Source organism: Aspergillus ambiguus, assembly GCF_047715705.1.
Source record: "Aspergillus ambiguus strain CBS 117.58 unplaced genomic scaffold BDV59scaffold_3, whole genome shotgun sequence".
Lineage (NCBI taxonomy): Eukaryota > Fungi > Ascomycota > Eurotiomycetes > Eurotiales > Aspergillaceae > Aspergillus > Aspergillus ambiguus.
In genome coordinates, this window is record NW_027395516.1 from 102,998 (window position 1) to 119,132 (window position 16,135).

A 16,135-nucleotide genomic window follows, 5' to 3' on the forward strand; every position below is an offset into this window, starting at 1 on the left:
GACGTCGAACCCCGAGATGGTGAAGATGTTGTGCGGCGAAGGGGTCGGGAAAGAGGAAGTTTTCATCGAGAGAAGCGGAAGTTGACTGCGTGACGTATGCGGGGCAGTTCACCTTCTGCGCAGAGACCGCTTTCCACGGCCTTCTATGCCAGGTACGAGCCACGTAAGGTCTCTGCGGTCCAAAGAATCTCACAGAGGAAGACATTTGGCCTAAAGAGGTTGTTCTTTTGTAGACTAAGGATGTCCTATGCCATTGATCTCGTATCTCGCTCTGTGAGGCTCTATTCAATGAAACATAACCGGAGTATCTCTATGAATCCCCGCGTCCTGTGAAACAAAAGACAGGAAGAAACGCAACACAAAGTAATTGACATAATGGAATAAGAAAATAAAAAGCAACGTGCACGCGACTCGAATAGAACACCACGCCAGGACCAGCCAGATAGGATAAAATGAAAAAGCATCACGTCAGACCCGTACAAATGCAGAAAAATGCATAGTTCCCATCAGAACAATCCTCGGCTTTCTACATCTGCCGCAGACTGTCCGCCAAACGCCGCTTGCCAAGTTCCCAGGCATTGAGCAGACCCTGTTCTGAAAGGTCGATGCTCTTGAGGTTCGGTGCGTCCGGAGCCGGGGCCCGGCTCACGCGAGAGGCAATCATCACGGGGTCCGTCTCAAGAATGATGCCGTCGTCGACAATCTCGTCAATGGCCAGGGCAACCAGGTCGTAGTTCTCGATGATGGTCCGCTTGTCCGTAGCGCCCCTAAAAGTGTCACCCGATTAGCGGCCATTCTTCGTCGAAGTCCGCAGCGCAGAAAACAGTAAAAGAACTTACTTGAACAAGATTCCCAAGGCATCGCGCAGCGACAACACAACGTTGTAGAGCAACACTTCGTTCTCGTCCGCGGCGCCCACTACATAGAGCATCACGTCGCTCTCCGCCTTGAACACCACGATCCGGTTGTCGTAAAGGATCACATCGCTGGTCTGCTTGTTTGTCTTCTCCAGGAGGCCCTGCTCAAATGCCTTCTGTTCCTTGACCGTCGGATAGGGGTTCGCGCCGGGATAATCGGTGGAATTGGGAGCGGTGCCAGCTGGGGGGTGAGGCGGCGAGTAGTACTTGGTGAAGATGCGGGAGCCATCCTCGGCCGACATGACCAAGATGGCATTGACTGAGAAAAGAGACAGAGAACCGGGCATGGTGGGCGATTTCTCCTCGGGAGTTGTGTGTGGAGCGTGCAGTTAGGACAAGGCACAGACAGACAGTTTGGACGGAGTTCCTGGCAAGCTGGCCGCAACCCGGATCTCGCCCCAACATTAATCCGGTATACATATAAATTGGCAGCACCAACCACTTTCACGTTGTTACGAGGTGTAGGTACTTGGGTCCTAATACAGAAGAATATATCTACCAAACTCTTCAGGTTTATAATATCATTCAATATTGACTAGGAAGAAACAATCATTAATGTATACAAAGACACACTCTATAAGCAGAGTATATACACCATATATTCATGAATCAGGGGCATAGCAACCAGGTCATCACAATCATCCTCAAATACACGTCGAGGGATGGCAATTTAGGCATAACGGAGCATCAATCACATGGATGGTGTGACGTTATCCGATCCGACCATACTTCAGGCAAGGTCAAGATAGTATAGAAACAGACATCATGAGGGAAGAGGGGATAATTGTGCAGCAAAGAGAGAAAAAAGGGGGGAATAAAACATGACAGGAAATGAAATGAAAGGCCATAGCCCGAGATCACAACATTTAGCTTTGAGGAGGCTGTGTGGATTCACCAGAACTTGGTCGGTTGAACCAAGGAATCCAGCTTCCCCGATTCGCCTTCTTGCGAGCCTCCTCATCGTCAGCGGCCTTCGCCTCGCTGACTAGGCGTAGGGGACGCAATTTGCTTTGGGTCATCACCGCCCCAGTGTAGTTGGTCATACCAGTGCTCGATCGCGGAGAACTAGAGGTTGCGCCGGTAGAAGCAGTGTCACCCGGAGGGTCACTTGTAACACTATTCGAGCTGCTCATCCGACCACGATCTGGCTGACTGCCCAACGACGGGGCACGTCCACTGCCGCTCATGCCCGACATATAGCTCGCTCCGGAGAACGCACTTTGACGGGAACCCGGCCCAATGATGGTAGGGCTAATGGGTCCGCCAGAGTTGCGGCCGCGATACATCTGGCCCACCACGGCTGCCGCGGCGGGGTCGGCCTGTTCTGATCGTGCTCGGCGATGGCCAGAGCGGACTGACTGGCCGCGATTCAGAGGGATACTGGGAGCGGTTTCCGGGTTCTCATGTGCGGTCGGCACACTAGTAGGCGCAGGTGGTGGTGGCATGAAGCTCGCCGGACGAGATCGCGGAGGTCGGTTGTGCGGGCCCGCAACGACCGACTTGGCTCGCTGCAGGAAGGTCTGTTGCGACTGGTCGTCCTTTTCCGGAGGGGTTGGCGGAAGGTCCTTGTTGTTCGACACAGAGGGCTTGGCCGGGGGATCGCTCTCGTTCTTGTCCAGGATTGTCTCGAAGCCATCGTGCTGAAGAAGTCGACTGATGATGCGTTCGATGTAAAGCGTCAGGGCTTTGTTCTGGTCTTTGAGGGCCCGGACTTCGGACTCGACCTTGCGAGGGTTGTCGAATTCCGCCTTTTCGTCTACTGATTCCAGCTCGTCAGCCAGTGAGCCCAAGCCACCACCTGATTCCTTGGGTTCGGCAGCGTCAGGGAGGGCATCTCGCATGAAATCGCCCTTGGTGAAATCACCATTCAACGTCTTTTCGCTGAGAAGCAGCTGGTAGCTCTCGTTATCCTCCATCAGGCGAGCATTGGCCATCCGGGCCTCCAGAAGCTCCTTTTCCAGCTCCCGCTGGCGGCCACCCCCTTTGTTCTCCATCTCCACCAACTTGATCTGAGACTCAGCGAGTTCCAATCGCAGAGACTCGATCAGCTTATCCTTCTGTAATAGTAGTTTCGAGTTGTTCCGGGAGGGGCTCCGTTCCAGCTGGGACGAGGGAGCAAATTGCCCGTCCACGTCGGGGGAGGAGCGATTCCGGAAACTCGCTAAGAGCAGGTTAGTGACACCAGTAGATAAGACGAGGAGGGGACAGCGAGCTTACAAGAACGAGAGACATTTTTGTCGGTATCCTTCTGGGCCAGGGAATCCTTCAGACGCTGGATGGTGGCCTGCATTTCTTCTTCCCGGCTGGATTGCTGTTCCTTCTCCTGAAGCATAGCATTGCGTTCCAGCTCATGAGCTTGTTCCAAGTCGCGAATCTGTCGTACGTGGTCGCGGATCTCTCCGTTGAGCGCCTCAATCCGACTATCCTTTTCATGAGCCTGATCCTCCAGCTTCCCCTGCTCGCTCACGGCCTCATCGAGGCGCATTTGGAGGACGCCGAGCTGCTTGCGATACTGTTCGGAAGCGGTCTCGGCTTTCTGCAATTGCTCCTTGAGGTCGTCGATGAGGGCAGCATTCTGCGCTCGGGCGTCCTCTTCGGACGGGTCGGAGGCAATTTTCGGGACGCTGGACATGCTGAGGTTCGACCGACCGGGCTTCCGGGCGGCCGCGCGCGCAGAGACGGGGGTTGAGCCTCGGAGCGATGGGGTTCTGGAGAGACCATTGGTGGCGGCACTGGGGGATCGCGAATGGGTGCGCGGAGGAGTGCCGTTGGCAGACGGGCTGTCGGAGGTTGATTTGGCGGAATTGCCTGGGGTTCCAGGCTTGCGAGTAGTTGCGGACATGATAGCCGGCAACAATGAGGTTGAGCGACCGACGAGAGAGAAGACCAGAAGTCAAAGCGGTTTGGGGGAAAAGGGGTTCAGGGAAGAGGGAGGGAGCAGATGGAGATGCGATGAAACAAGTGGGAAATTAAGTGATCAGCTCGGGGAACGGCGTATATAGGCAGATGGACGATTGTCGGTGGTAGTGGCGGTCAAAACACAGTGGACACTAGAGGACCGGAGGTGGTGGTAGTGGTAGTAGTGGGGTTTCGAGGGTGGATGAGGCATGGATATGGCTGGTTTCTAGCCACCAAGCACGTTCGGAGAGCAGACGAGGAGGGAAGAGGACGACGACGGGAAGAAAAGAAACAATAATCGATGTGAGGGATAATATATGCGATGCGCCTGAGAGACCCCGAGACTCAAAGATACGCATTCAGTACTATGAAACAGGATTATTACCACTAAGAGGCCCGGTTGCTTGGGGGATTCTCCCCTGGAACACCGCAGAGTCAGTGAAGGGCGTTACACGGCGAGTATCAAAGAGAATCAATCATGCAGGTGGTCGACTTGAACCCAAGAAAAGAGAAAATCCTCTGAGCAACACGAGATAAAGATAGAACGAATCCGTCGTCACTCCTTACCGCATACAGCGATCTGGCCCTTCTGTCATGATCACTAAGCAAGCATTAGGGCTGCTGATGTAATGGTGGCTGACTAAGGATGCGTGCTTACTCAGCCGATTAACCCTCGCCAACCCCACAAACGAAAAAATTCACGCTGCGGTGAGGATCCCGGCTTGGTCGTAGTTGCTCTTCCTCTCATCCGCTTCCTCATTCCCACCAGGCCGGAGCGCGCATTCTTTCCTCTCAATCGCCCAGTCAATCCTCAACAGCGTAACGATGGCCCCCAAGAGCAAGAAGCAGGGTGATACCCTCAACTCGCGCCTGGCGCTTGTCATGAAGTCCGGAAAGGGTATGTTCAAGTCCCATCGTGCCATACCATAATCGCCTCAAAAACTAACCGCTTCAAGTCACTCTGGGCTACAAGTCTACCATCAAGACCCTGCGTGTAAGCTGAGCTTGGTCCCTATCCATCGCCCGTCGTGATCGCCCTCTCGAATCCACTAACAATCTCATCAAAAAGTCCGGCAAGGCCAAGCTGGTCATCATCGCTGCCAACACTCCTCCTCTCCGTAAGAGTGAGCTCGAGTACTACGCCATGCTCGCCAAGGCCCCCGTCCACCACTTCTCCGGCAACAACGTGAGTCGATTCGCTACATTCGCTTCGCGCGCACCCCAAGGGGATGAACAATCGGACTGACTGGGTGATCTAGATCGAGCTCGGTACCGCCTGCGGTAAGCTCTTCCGTTGCAGCACCATGTCCGTCCTGGATGCTGGTGACTCCGACATCCTCAGCGGCCAGTAAATGCTGAATGGGGGCGGAGATTTCATGTTGTGTCTGGATGGCATTGCCTTGGTGCGCAGCAGTAGGGCATGTGATAGATAATGACAAGAAATGACCTTTCCAACATCCACTTCGCAGTAAGACCGTGTAGACTTGGTGCTTCATATAGTGTGAAAACGTTCTTTCAGGCGGTCTGATGATCGATACTGAATGCGTCTATCTGCCGGTATCTTCTGGGGTTTCACTTAAAAGGAGTATGGCGGATACGGAGTACAGAAGATTACGCCTTACGCCGTTACGGTTTGCTTTGCCTCATGTATGCTAAGTACAAAGCCACCCAAACACCAGCGGCAAGGTGGCCGAGTGGTTATGGCGTACGGTTCAGGTTAAAACCTCCGTATTTCGAAAGATTCGGGGGTTCGAATCCCCCCCTTGTCAGTATATTTTTGTTTTTCTCCTTCTTAGGCATCATTTATCATTTACCCTATTAAGATCTCTCCACATATGTTCTTTTCCCCTGCTTCGTCTAGCCAGTTTTTCATATTGTCGACTGTCAAACAAACCCTTCGAACTCTTGTCGTCAAATCTAGTCCTTTTTAATATCTTATTCATTTGGTATTTCCTTCTCTTACCTGTAACACAAGAAGGAATAGACTACCTTGATGTACAGCATCGGCCAGTTTCAGGCCCTTTGGGGTTAAACTACTCCCTAAATAAATGGGATGGAGTAATCCAACTCACTGAGGATTGTACTGTAAAGCAAATATACTTCAAGTAGACAAGCCAAATGGCAAGATGGCCGAGTGGTTATGGCGTACGGTTCAGGTTAAACCTCCGTATTTCGAAAGATTCGGGGGTTCGAATCCCCCTCTTGTCATCATTTTTTTATGGCTAAAACATATACCTTATGTGGTGAAATTTAATGTACATGAACTAAACGGTTGTCCACACTCTCTCTTCAGGGACAAGGGAAAAGTGTTTGTTCGAGGAGGGTGGCTCCGCCTTTCTATCAACTGCTGAATCCACTTCGCAGTCGTATTATGCGTTGTGCTTCTTGTTTACAAGGCACCCTGAACATCGATTGCGTACAATGCGTGGGGGTTCATTCCTTATAATGAATATCATAAGTATCAGTCTATCATGTCGAATGAAAACCCAGCCCTCCTCGTGTAGAGACGGCCTTTAATGAGGATTGACCTGGCCTCGTATTTTCCAGGAGACGTACTCGGGATCTTCCTAGTCTGTTTTACATGGCAGGCCTGTTGTCCGAATAGTGTCCCGCTATGATCTGTGGGGTCTTCTTCAGCGGAGTGATTGTCGGATGATCGCCCGCTGTTATTTTGAGATACGAGACATGAACATACTCCGGCGGGAGAGATAGTTTCATCCAAGAAATATAAATATGCGTTGACCACTGCCTGAACTAACATGCTCTTATTGGTACCAATACAGGCTTGATATTGCAGGATTAAACGATGCTGCCGCCTACTGTCCTCTTCGTTGTTTCCTTGTTTGCGGGACTGGCCCAGTCCTTCATGACGCAGGGCTTCACACTCGATGGGAGCGATGGGTTCCCTGACTGGAAGGCTGCCCACAACGATGGCGCCCGTTTTGTCACCATCCGCGTATGAGGCTTCATTCATCCTATAGCTGAACAAACGCTGATTATTATACCTCATTCAGGCAACTCAAGGCAACCTTGACATCGATCAGCTGTATCAGGAGAACTGGTCCGATGCCAAAAAGAACGGGTTCATTCGCGCAGCGTACCATGTTGGGCGGCCCAATATCGGCTCTGGTAAAGAACAGGCCGAGTTCTTCTTGAAGCACGGAGGACGCTGGGTTGCTGACAATATGACCCTACCTGGAATTCTGGAAGTGAAAGCCCCGGAGGTTGGGAACTCCTGTTGGGGTCTGAACAGCAATCAAACTCGACAGTGGCTCAACGAGTGGACGGAGACATACTTCAACGCAACGCGTATGAGACCGCTTCTCCGCACCAACCTGTTATGGTACGACAACTGCACAGACTACTGGTTTAGCCTCCCATCTCATGCTGGTCTGGCCGTGATTGACAACAGTGATTCGCCGCCAAACGACCATGATTTGGAAATAGACTACTATGACACTTGGACCCTGTGGCAGAACGGGGATTACTATAAGTATGGTGGGTATTCAGAGATGTGGCACGGGGGTTACGAGTATCTAAAATCTTCCACTACGAAGAAGGGCAACTAGATGGCTTGTAGCTGGGCTGCTAGATCTCGTGGGTTGTTGCGATGTGGTTAAAACAATGTCCATACCTAGGTAGCTTTGGCTTGACACAGATGATCCTGTCTTCTGGCATATGTATGTAGATTTTGGCAGACAAGCAATGGACCATTCAAGCAATCAATTCTATGTATAGTTCGTAATGAATCGCTATTCTTGCACGTGGGACATCGGACACGCTGCGATTTATATAGACGGAGTATTTGTTTTTAAGAATGTCAAGCAAAGATCCTGGAAATTTTCCTACGACAAAGGGCAGAGTACTAATGCACAAATGGGTATACGGTCTAATTCTAGTTTATCAATACAGAGAACTTTTTCCCATGACACAGCGGACAGCTTGCTAAGCCAGGAGTTGGATTACGACCCGGACAATGCTTCACCAACCCAGTCCATCTGTACCGCACTCACCCCTCGTGCATAGCTCCGGTTGGTGAACACATATTCATTGTACATGATTGCTTCCACCTTTTTGCCGAATAGCACACTAGATGGATGGATGGCCACAGTCTGATTGCCCACAACGGTCCTATAACTTCCGTCGGGCACTAGTCGCGCTGTGTTGGTAGCGAACCCGGTGAGGAAGCTTTGGAGAATCAGAACGGGCGACGATTCACGAGTGACTGGCGTGTGACCTCGAGAGTCATTGGGATGGGGCAAGAGTTTCGCTTGACGGCATTGTGTGGTCAGCTGTTTGCGAACATCCTATAAATGCACGTCAGTATAACGTCCTTGAATCTGAAGCAAAATCGAGGCCATCTCACCATGACTGATTGCATAGCCCGGTGGGACACCATATGTCTCTCTGCCCATGCCTTTCGATCGGTGTTCTCTGCAGCGTAGGCTTGCACTGTGGCAAGCATGGTGAGATGGTCGCCTTCTCTGCGATAGAGATCTCGTCGGGCTTTCTCGGCCTCCTCTTTCTTTTCTTCAGACGTGGTGTTCAGGAAAATATTCTCAACGCTGAGACATGAAATAATATCAATCACGTCGGAAAGGCAATCGGGGCCATTTTCTGATGCTGCCAGCAGTACACGGCCAAGAGTCGGAGTAAGAGGCAGTTTTGCAATATGCAAGCCGACGGGACTTATTTGACCATCCTCGCTAAGCGCTTCGATACTCAATAATTGGAGGAGCGCTTTTTCTAACGCTTCGCGCGGAGGGCGTGTCAGGAAAGGGAATGATATCACATTGTCCACGCCACGAGCCTTCATGTTAAGCAAAGACTGGCTTAAATCACAGCGCAAAATCTCGGGCGTATTAACCTCGTCAAGCGACAGGTAATCTTTCTCGGTGTATAACCGATAACACTGACCAGGAGCTTCTCGACCAGCTCGTCCCTTCCGCTGGATTGCTGCAGATTTGGATATAGGCTTGACTAGCAATGAATCAAGCCCGAGACGTGTACGGAATTGTTTGATCTTCGCTTTCCCGCAATCAACCACATAGCGTACTCCAGACACCGTCACCGAGGTCTCGGCAATGTTGGTCGCAAGAATAACTTTCCGGGTTCGTGGAGGGGCCGGGAGAAATACTCGCTGCTGGGCTACTTGGGGGAGAGCAGCAAAGAGTGGGAGAATCTGGATTTTAGGCAATGCGGGGTCCATCCCTGTGGCGTACTCGTTCACAAGATTCTCCAAGGCTTCAACAGTTTCTTGTCCGGTCAAGAAAACGAGGATATCCCCCGGCAGTGGTTCTTTGTAATGAATCTGGAAGATGATCTTGAGAGCCGCATCAACGAAATCATGTACCGGTTCTGGAGAGTAGATAGTTTTGACTGGAAACTGGCGACCTTTGATATGGCAGATAGCGATGTCTCGACCGTTGCTTTTCCTCTCAGTCACACCTGCTTGATCAGCGCTGCTATTTTGGGCATTCTTGGCATCAATTTGGCTGGCGAGCTGGCCAGAGCCGGGACTAGAGTAGCCCTCTTTGAAGAAATCAGTAAGGCTTTCCATGTCGGCCGTAGCACTCATGACCACAGCTTTCAACGGCACTCCACCACGTCCTTCTTGTTTGCCTGAAACCAAGTTGCGTAAAAAGCCCAGTACTAGATCAACGTTGACACCACGCTCATGCACTTCGTCAACAACAACAGCGCTGTACTTCGTCAACCAAGGATCGTGTAGCATTTCTTGCAGAAGCATTCCCTCCGTCAAGAATTTCACTCGCGTGCTGGGTGAGGTCGATGTGTCGAAACGAACCGAGTAGCCGACCTTGCTTGCAGGAGAAGAAGAGCCAAGAGGGGTGCCCATTTCCTCAGCAACACGTCTAGCCAGAGAGATGGCGGCCACTCGCCTAGGTTGTGTGATCGCGATACAACCCCCAACTTGGATTTCCTTCTTCGATCCATCGTCCTGGGTAACCTCCGTCTTCGTTGGACGGCACCACTGTTCGTTCACTAGGAATTGTGGAATTTGGGTACTCTTCCCGCTACCCGTTTCACCAACTAGAAGCATCACGTCGTTCTTGCGTAGGTATCCTCGGATCTCGTCACCGTGTGGAAATATCGGAAGATTTTTCCGGAGTTCATACAGCGTCTTGGCCTTCTCCCTTAGCGATATGAACTTCTGGTTTTCATCTTTGCGAGGTTTCCCTTTCGTGGTATTCCTCTTTTTCCTTTCAAGAGTCGGTTTGTTATCGGCAGCTTTGGTGTCGTCCTGAGATGACGCCTTTCCATTTGTCGCGTTCGAGGTAGAAGCTCGACTCGAATGATTTGTCCGTTGTTCTTGCTTTTGCTTTTTGTTGGTGTTTCCAGGCTCTTCGCTTTTATGTTTCCTCTTCTTCAACGGCGGAGCTTCGACCGTGGGGTTCGCTTTAGAAACATTCTCCGTCGCATCAGGCTCGATGTCGGAGTCGTCGAAGACGACTCGCACCCTTTCGGGCATAGCGGGGGAATGTTAGAGTGCGCGGAGGTGTCTTCACGAGAATCAGAATAAGCTCGACGACATACTGGAGATTGGGTACTTTGATGTTAGCATGATAGAATGGGTGAACCTTTTTTTTTTCCCTTCACGCGGTTAAAGATAATGCTCCGGAGCTTGTTGCCAAGGCCCGATTGGCCAAAAGAACCGGGATTCTAATTCGCCGGAACAGACAAGGTATTTTTTGGAATATCGAGCCCGAATCAAACTTTGGAACTATGTACATAAGCGTATCTACATGAAAAACCATCATAGTGTCTGCACCGTCAATACATGATATAAAACGCATGGGATTCTGACCAGAATCCAAAAAGATATTGACAAGAGGGGGATTCGAACCCCCGAATCTTTCGAAATACGGAGGTTTTAACCTGAACCGTACGCCATAACCACTCGGCCATCTTGCCACTAGGTGAGGAAAGTTCAAACTATTATGCTATCCCAGAGAGGGCTTCTGGATCGCTAAAAACGGAAAGAGGATTCCACGTGACATGATAATGCGGCGGACGGAACGCACGCACGCACCAGCAGAGCACACCCTGTACCCTCCCAGCACCTACGGTAGCTTGAATGCTTAGAAATACTAAAACAGGTAGAGTGGTAATATCTATCTGTTAATAACTCAAGATGACTATCAGGTATGATGCATGCGATCATCATTGGAACTTAAGTCTGGCGGGCTGACAAATCGAACCGGGAAGCTCGCTGTCTGATTGGCAGAGATACTAGGGCTTAGGGCTTTGCCACTCGTTAGCGGGCCGGTGCTTGGAAATCAATCCAGTCGAAACTGCGTGACCCCCCGATTCTTCCCCTTCTGACTCTCGACACCACCACCCTTTCGACAACGACGTTCGCAGGAAGTGCAGCTAGGACTCATTTCCATCCGTCAAAATGGCCCGCCGTCCCGCCAGATGTTACCGCTACTGCAAGAACAAGGTGCGTTCGGGTTCTTTTTTCCTTTCGATGATGGGGTTTTGTGGATTTGCGATCGGGATCTCGCTTGTCGAGGCTGCAGCGATATAGCGCAACAAACCCAACGAGGAGACTTGGAACGATAGTCGCGAGTGCTTATGCGTGTATTGAACGTGAATTTTCGTTCATGGGAGACAACTTGTCTGGAACTGAATGTGACTAACATGCTTCCTCAATCCAGCCTTACCCTAAGTCCCGGTTCAACCGTGGTGTTCCCGACCCCAAGATTCGTATCTTCGATCTGGGACGTAAGAAGGCCAACGTCGATGACTTCCCTCTGTGCGTGCACATGGTCTCCAACGAGTACGAGCAGCTGTCCTCCGAGGCTCTCGAAGCTGCCCGTATCTGCGCCAACAAGTACGTCACCCACTCGCCAACCATCCATCCGACGAGAAAGACCACATCATAGACTAACAGCGTGAAGGTACCTCGTGAAGATCACCGGTAAGGAAGGTTTCCACCTCCGTGTCCGCGTGCACCCCTTCCACGTCATCCGTATCAACAAGATGCTTTCGTGCGCCGGAGCCGATCGTCTCCAGACCGGTATGCGTGGTGCCTTCGGTAAGCCCCAGGGTACCGTCGCCCGTGTGAACATCGGCCAGATCATCCTGTCCGTCCGCACCCGTGACTCCAACCGCGCCGCCGCCATCGAGGCCCTCCGCCGTGCCATGTACAAGTTCCCCGGTCGCCAAAAGATCATCGTTTCCAAGAACTGGGGCTTCACCCCCGTCCGCCGTGAGGAGTACATCAAGCTCCGCCAGGAGGGCAAGCTCAAGCAGGACGGTGCTTACGTCCAGTTCCTGCGTGGCCACGGTCTGGTCGAGGAGAACATGAAGCGTTTCCCTGACGCCTACGAGACTGAGGCTTAAGTGTCTGTCGGTCGGTCGGTGTATTGGGGGACAATTGATGTTTTTAATTTAGCGTTAGGATTCTTTTGTCCAAAATGAGAAATCAAAAACGGGAACTGTTCATGATTCTTCATCTGACCTCGATGTTATGCTCTATGTTCTGTTCATCTGCCAACAGCCGTAGCTCTGCCTCTTCTGGTGCATATAATGGCGGCGTGTTAGCCATATATTGTGCCGAGTATGGCGTGGGTGGTCAAGGGTTCCTGAAACAAGGCACCGACTACGGAGTGGTAGCTTAAAGCAGGTAAGGATTTTATATGCGACTAGATACTGGCGGCTTCTTACCCCGTGCACTGTTACCCTTTTCGGTTAAAAAAGGCAAGGTGGCCGAGTGGTTAAGGCGACAGACTTAAGTTCTGTTTCGTAAAGAGTCGTGGTCGGTACCCCTTTGATCATAATAAAATCACCCACCATATTAATATTAAATTGTAGGGTTCGAACCCCACCCTTGTCAGCTGGAAGTTTTTTTTTTTTTAACCTTTCCGCCATTCCGGCAGGCATGCCTGTGTTGACCTAAAGGCCCATTAACACTTGAACCCTAAAGATCGGTGTAGATCAACAACCTGGGCGGCTGTAGTTAGCCTTGACGTATATAAATAGCTCCTTTAGGATAGCGATAAAGGAGCGAGATGGGTCCTAGGACTCATATCTGTCTATTGATTCATGTAGAACTCAACTAGTCATATAAGATCATTATCTTGAAACCAAAAAGAAAAAGGGCCATAAATCCTATAAGTCAGTTTTTTCATTATAAAGTATATACAACGACGGTGTTAGACGCCGTAATCGCCCTTCCTATAAGATTCCGCTACGTTGCCTCAAGTATATATGCCTTTTGGCGTGCAGCGCAGCGGGTAAAGGGGGCACGAAACAAGTACTCTGCTAGCAAAACATCATTATCATTTACTTACTAGAAGTTTCCTTTATCCTATATTCAATGATAATGAAGTCAGAAAATCTCTTTTAGCGATGGCTACCTACGGAGGGGTATGATGGTCTTCAAACCACAATGCCGGCCTGGGGAGCTTACTCGGTGGTCCAAAGAGCCAAGGGCGTTAGTGTTGCTAGTGAATCTAGTTAAACACCGGGTGCAAAGGAGATGATCGAGATTCCAGGAAAATCGACAATCAAGATGAACGTGACCCATAAAAATGAAGAAACAGCCAAAGCTCAAATGATCAACGTAGATGAACACCAAACTTGGCTCTGAGCCGCCTTTTCTAGACCACGTTCGAGTGCCACTTTTTAAGCGATTGCCCAATATATCCAGTGAGTAGAGGGATAATAATAGATTGAGACAGAGGTGCATGTATAGACAAACAGAACCATAACTCTAAACATAAACCATGAGTCACTGCAAGCGAAATGTACATGGGCCCATCACCGCCATAGGTCGCCTCAGAACTCCGTCATTATGACAGCCGAATTAATATCAAGTTGATGCCCAGCATGCAATATATACAACACGCGCTAATGGAGACACATGCAGGTCTAAAGTTGCACCTAAACATCACCCCAGGCCCCCAAACCAGCGCCCACGGGCGCAACGGCACTTCCACTATCGACACTTCCGCCGATATCCCAGTAGTTTCGACTGGAACCGGTAAGAGTCCGCCGACTAGAAATGGCCGACAGCTTGGCACTCTGGCTAGCACAACTCGAACTCGAGCGGCGGAAATGCTGGCGCAGTAGCGGTGATGAGATTCCTGTTGGGCCAGTGTGGGCCGCGGAGTACTGAGATTGGCGTCGGAGTTGTGCCTGAGAGCGAGAATGGGCCCGTGCAACCAGCGGGTGGTGTTGACGGATGATCGCCGCGCGACGGGATGCATCTTGCGAAGACCGACGTGAAGGAGAATAATGGGCGTCGGGATTGTTACCCCGGCGACTGAAGCGGTTCCGAAGATACCGGAAAACCATCATGACGTCGAGCTCCCGCTCCCAGTACTCTTTCTCGCGCTGCAGGCGTGCAGGTTCGGATAACTGTTCGGGGAGGTTGCCCAGGCGGCTAGGGAGGTCTTCATCTTCAATTCCCCACTGTGCGGCATGTTCCCGTCCGCTGGGATCGCGTAGTGTGGGGGAGAATTGTGGAGATAGCGTTGAAGTCCCGTTGCTTTGAGCTTCGGCATAGGCCAGGGGACCACCAGATGTTGAATACGGCTGGGGCTCGACCTCTTCCGGTAAACGGCCTAAAGGCATCCCCGCGTACTGGTTTGGTACCTCGTTTGTCATGTTGAGATAGGTTGTAAACGCCCCTGGGTGTTCACAAAGCTGATGGACTAGGACTCCTAGCTCATGCGCAATGCGCTGAAGGAGCTTGCTTTGCCAGAGAGAGTTATCGTCCGGGAAGGCATCCAACTCCCCTTTGAGCACCTCATCCATGTTCAGGTTATGGTCTGAGCCTGCAGAAGATCGCTTCTCGTCGTCTTCCATTGATGGTAACGTCTCACCGAATATAACCGACAGCAGTGAGTCATCAATCCCGATCAGATCCCGGATAACTTTTCGAGTAATGCGGCGCCAGAAGGGCTCATCTTGTCCATCCTCGCCGTTTGATGGGGAAGAAAGATTCTCACTGGTGGTGCTCAAGACGCCAGGCGGCATATCAGAAATATCCGGATGCGTGACAGACCGCTCGCTCTGTCTACTTATGCGACTGTTGCGCCTTCTCCTGGTCTCCCTCTCGATTTCCTGCAGAAGTGCACGGCTTTGGTCCATTCTCCATTTCTCAATACGCTGCCAGCGGTCCCTCTCCATGTTCGGGGGCTCCTCGTCGGGGATTGAATCCAGCTGCTGTTGGATACTGGAGTATCGCCGTGGAAGGGGCTCCGGCCTTCGGCGAGGATTGTACTGTTCATGTTGCCATAGTTGTTCCTGAACGGTTTGGCTGGAGGCGTGGAAACTACCTAAGCCATCGTGGGCAGGGAGAACAGCAGGGGCCCCCTGGTCCCATCGAGAAGACGATTCATGGTTGGGTGACGGTGACCGAAAGGCATGTAAGCCGTCATCCAAACTATCCAGTTCGGTCCCATCTTCGTCCAAGGACTCGTCCAAGGCATCATCGGCGTCATTTTCCTGGCCCCAAGCAGACCGGGTTGGTGTACCAAAGGAGCCAAAGTCACTGATGCGGGAAGCCCCAGTGGTGCGCGGAGTACGTTCCGTGGAGGTCGTGTGCGTTCGAGCAGTGGTGGAGGCTTGAGATGGGGAGAATAACACCCATTCGGTGGACTCGTTCTCGGGGACTTGGGAGAGAGAGGGGGGAACTTCGACGGTGGGACGGGGTTGAGAAGCGGAGATGGATCGCTGGCGGGCAGGAATTTGGGGGGGAAGGCGGAAAGCCATGGTGGTCGGATAGCGCTGGAGGAGATGATAGAGACGTAGATAAGCGCCTAGTGACTGGTACTTATCGATCGGTGGATCTTCCCCGCGTGGAGCGAGCGACGAGACCGGCGAAGATCGAGGGAAAAGGGATGTGGGAGATGGACAGGAAGATGGAAAGGGAAGATATATGAAATCTTTCAGTATCACCTCCCGGTGAGAAAAGTAGAATGGGAAAGGAAAAGAAAAGAAGATAAATCGGAGTGGTCAGTCAGATCAGGGAGATCAGGCCAACATCCTCCGATTTCGTTGCGGTGATCGGACGCGACCCAACCAGGAGCGGAGGAGCGGAGGAGAGACGAGGAGATGCCAGGGGGGTTTCGACAGGAGGATATCAAGGAGGGGGGAGAAGAGAAACGGAAGAAGCTAGTCGGATCGGTGGTTGTCGTCGGGATGAAGATAGAAGGGGAGAAGAAGAAGGTGGATGATGGGGATATTGTTGATGGATGATGCAACGGGCGGAAGTCACCAGACCGGCGTGACCTGAACTCTTATCACTCCGACGATCCACCGCTTTCTTTATCCATCATGATGATTTA

The 16,135-nt window shown here is 51.4% G+C and overlaps 7 protein-coding genes and 4 non-coding genes across 11 annotated transcripts; 6 read left to right on the forward strand and 5 right to left on the reverse strand.

Annotated features, from left to right (window-relative positions):
- Positions 1-224: 224 nt before the first annotated feature.
- BDV59DRAFT_169220 (coatomer subunit zeta) lies at positions 225-1,269 on the reverse strand. The gene is made up of 2 exons (XM_073688214.1): positions 840-1,269; positions 225-767 (listed from the first exon to the last, which is right to left on the reverse strand). The coding sequence occupies exons 1-2, from the start codon at positions 1,202-1,204 to the stop codon at positions 527-529; spliced, it is 606 nt and encodes a 201-aa protein (XP_073551635.1). The 5' UTR covers positions 1,205-1,269; the 3' UTR covers positions 225-526.
- A 115-nt stretch (positions 1,270-1,384) lies between these two features.
- BDV59DRAFT_79719 (uncharacterized protein) lies at positions 1,385-3,863 on the reverse strand. The gene is made up of 2 exons (XM_073697118.1): positions 3,135-3,863; positions 1,385-3,078 (listed from the first exon to the last, which is right to left on the reverse strand). Exons 1-2 carry the CDS (start codon positions 3,757-3,759, stop codon positions 1,784-1,786), a joined length of 1,920 nt encoding a protein of 639 aa, XP_073551636.1. The 5' UTR covers positions 3,760-3,863; the 3' UTR covers positions 1,385-1,783.
- A 668-nt stretch (positions 3,864-4,531) lies between these two features.
- On the forward strand, positions 4,532-5,270 carry BDV59DRAFT_169223 (60S ribosomal protein eL30). Its single transcript, XM_073688215.1, has 4 exons — positions 4,532-4,713; positions 4,772-4,809; positions 4,885-5,001; positions 5,075-5,270. Exons 1-4 carry the CDS (start codon positions 4,641-4,643, stop codon positions 5,165-5,167), a joined length of 321 nt encoding a protein of 106 aa, XP_073551637.1. The 5' UTR covers positions 4,532-4,640; the 3' UTR covers positions 5,168-5,270.
- Positions 5,271-5,495: 225 nt separating this feature from the next.
- BDV59DRAFT_t33 lies at positions 5,496-5,584 on the forward strand. The gene has a single exon. It is a non-coding gene; the product is annotated as a tRNA-Leu (tRNA).
- A 351-nt stretch (positions 5,585-5,935) lies between these two features.
- BDV59DRAFT_t34 lies at positions 5,936-6,023 on the forward strand. Its single transcript has one exon. It is a non-coding gene; the product is annotated as a tRNA-Leu (tRNA).
- Positions 6,024-6,621: 598 nt separating this feature from the next.
- BDV59DRAFT_198330 (glycoside hydrolase superfamily) lies at positions 6,622-7,384 on the forward strand (the record flags this gene model as incomplete). Its single annotated transcript, XM_073693139.1, has 2 exons — positions 6,622-6,771; positions 6,830-7,384. The coding sequence occupies 2 exons, from the start codon at positions 6,622-6,624 to the stop codon at positions 7,382-7,384; spliced, it is 705 nt and encodes a 234-aa protein (XP_073551638.1).
- A 301-nt stretch (positions 7,385-7,685) lies between these two features.
- BDV59DRAFT_169225 (putative ATP-dependent RNA helicase (Hrh1)) lies at positions 7,686-10,409 on the reverse strand. The gene is made up of 2 exons (XM_073688216.1): positions 8,182-10,409; positions 7,686-8,122 (listed from the first exon to the last, which is right to left on the reverse strand). Exons 1-2 carry the CDS (start codon positions 10,303-10,305, stop codon positions 7,778-7,780), a joined length of 2,469 nt encoding a protein of 822 aa, XP_073551639.1. The 5' UTR covers positions 10,306-10,409; the 3' UTR covers positions 7,686-7,777.
- Positions 10,410-10,659: 250 nt separating this feature from the next.
- On the reverse strand, positions 10,660-10,748 carry BDV59DRAFT_t43. Its single transcript has one exon. It is a non-coding gene; the product is annotated as a tRNA-Leu (tRNA).
- A 388-nt stretch (positions 10,749-11,136) lies between these two features.
- On the forward strand, positions 11,137-12,533 carry BDV59DRAFT_169229 (60S ribosomal protein uL16). The gene is made up of 3 exons (XM_073688217.1): positions 11,137-11,277; positions 11,495-11,670; positions 11,738-12,533. Exons 1-3 carry the CDS (start codon positions 11,233-11,235, stop codon positions 12,180-12,182), a joined length of 666 nt encoding a protein of 221 aa, XP_073551640.1. The 5' UTR covers positions 11,137-11,232; the 3' UTR covers positions 12,183-12,533.
- Positions 12,534-12,538: 5 nt separating this feature from the next.
- BDV59DRAFT_t35 lies at positions 12,539-12,675 on the forward strand. The gene has a single exon. It is a non-coding gene; the product is annotated as a tRNA-Leu (tRNA).
- A 596-nt stretch (positions 12,676-13,271) lies between these two features.
- BDV59DRAFT_169230 (uncharacterized protein) lies at positions 13,272-16,135 on the reverse strand. The gene has a single exon (XM_073688218.1). The coding sequence runs from the start codon at positions 15,558-15,560 to the stop codon at positions 13,725-13,727; it is 1,836 nt and encodes a 611-aa protein (XP_073551641.1). The 5' UTR covers positions 15,561-16,135; the 3' UTR covers positions 13,272-13,724.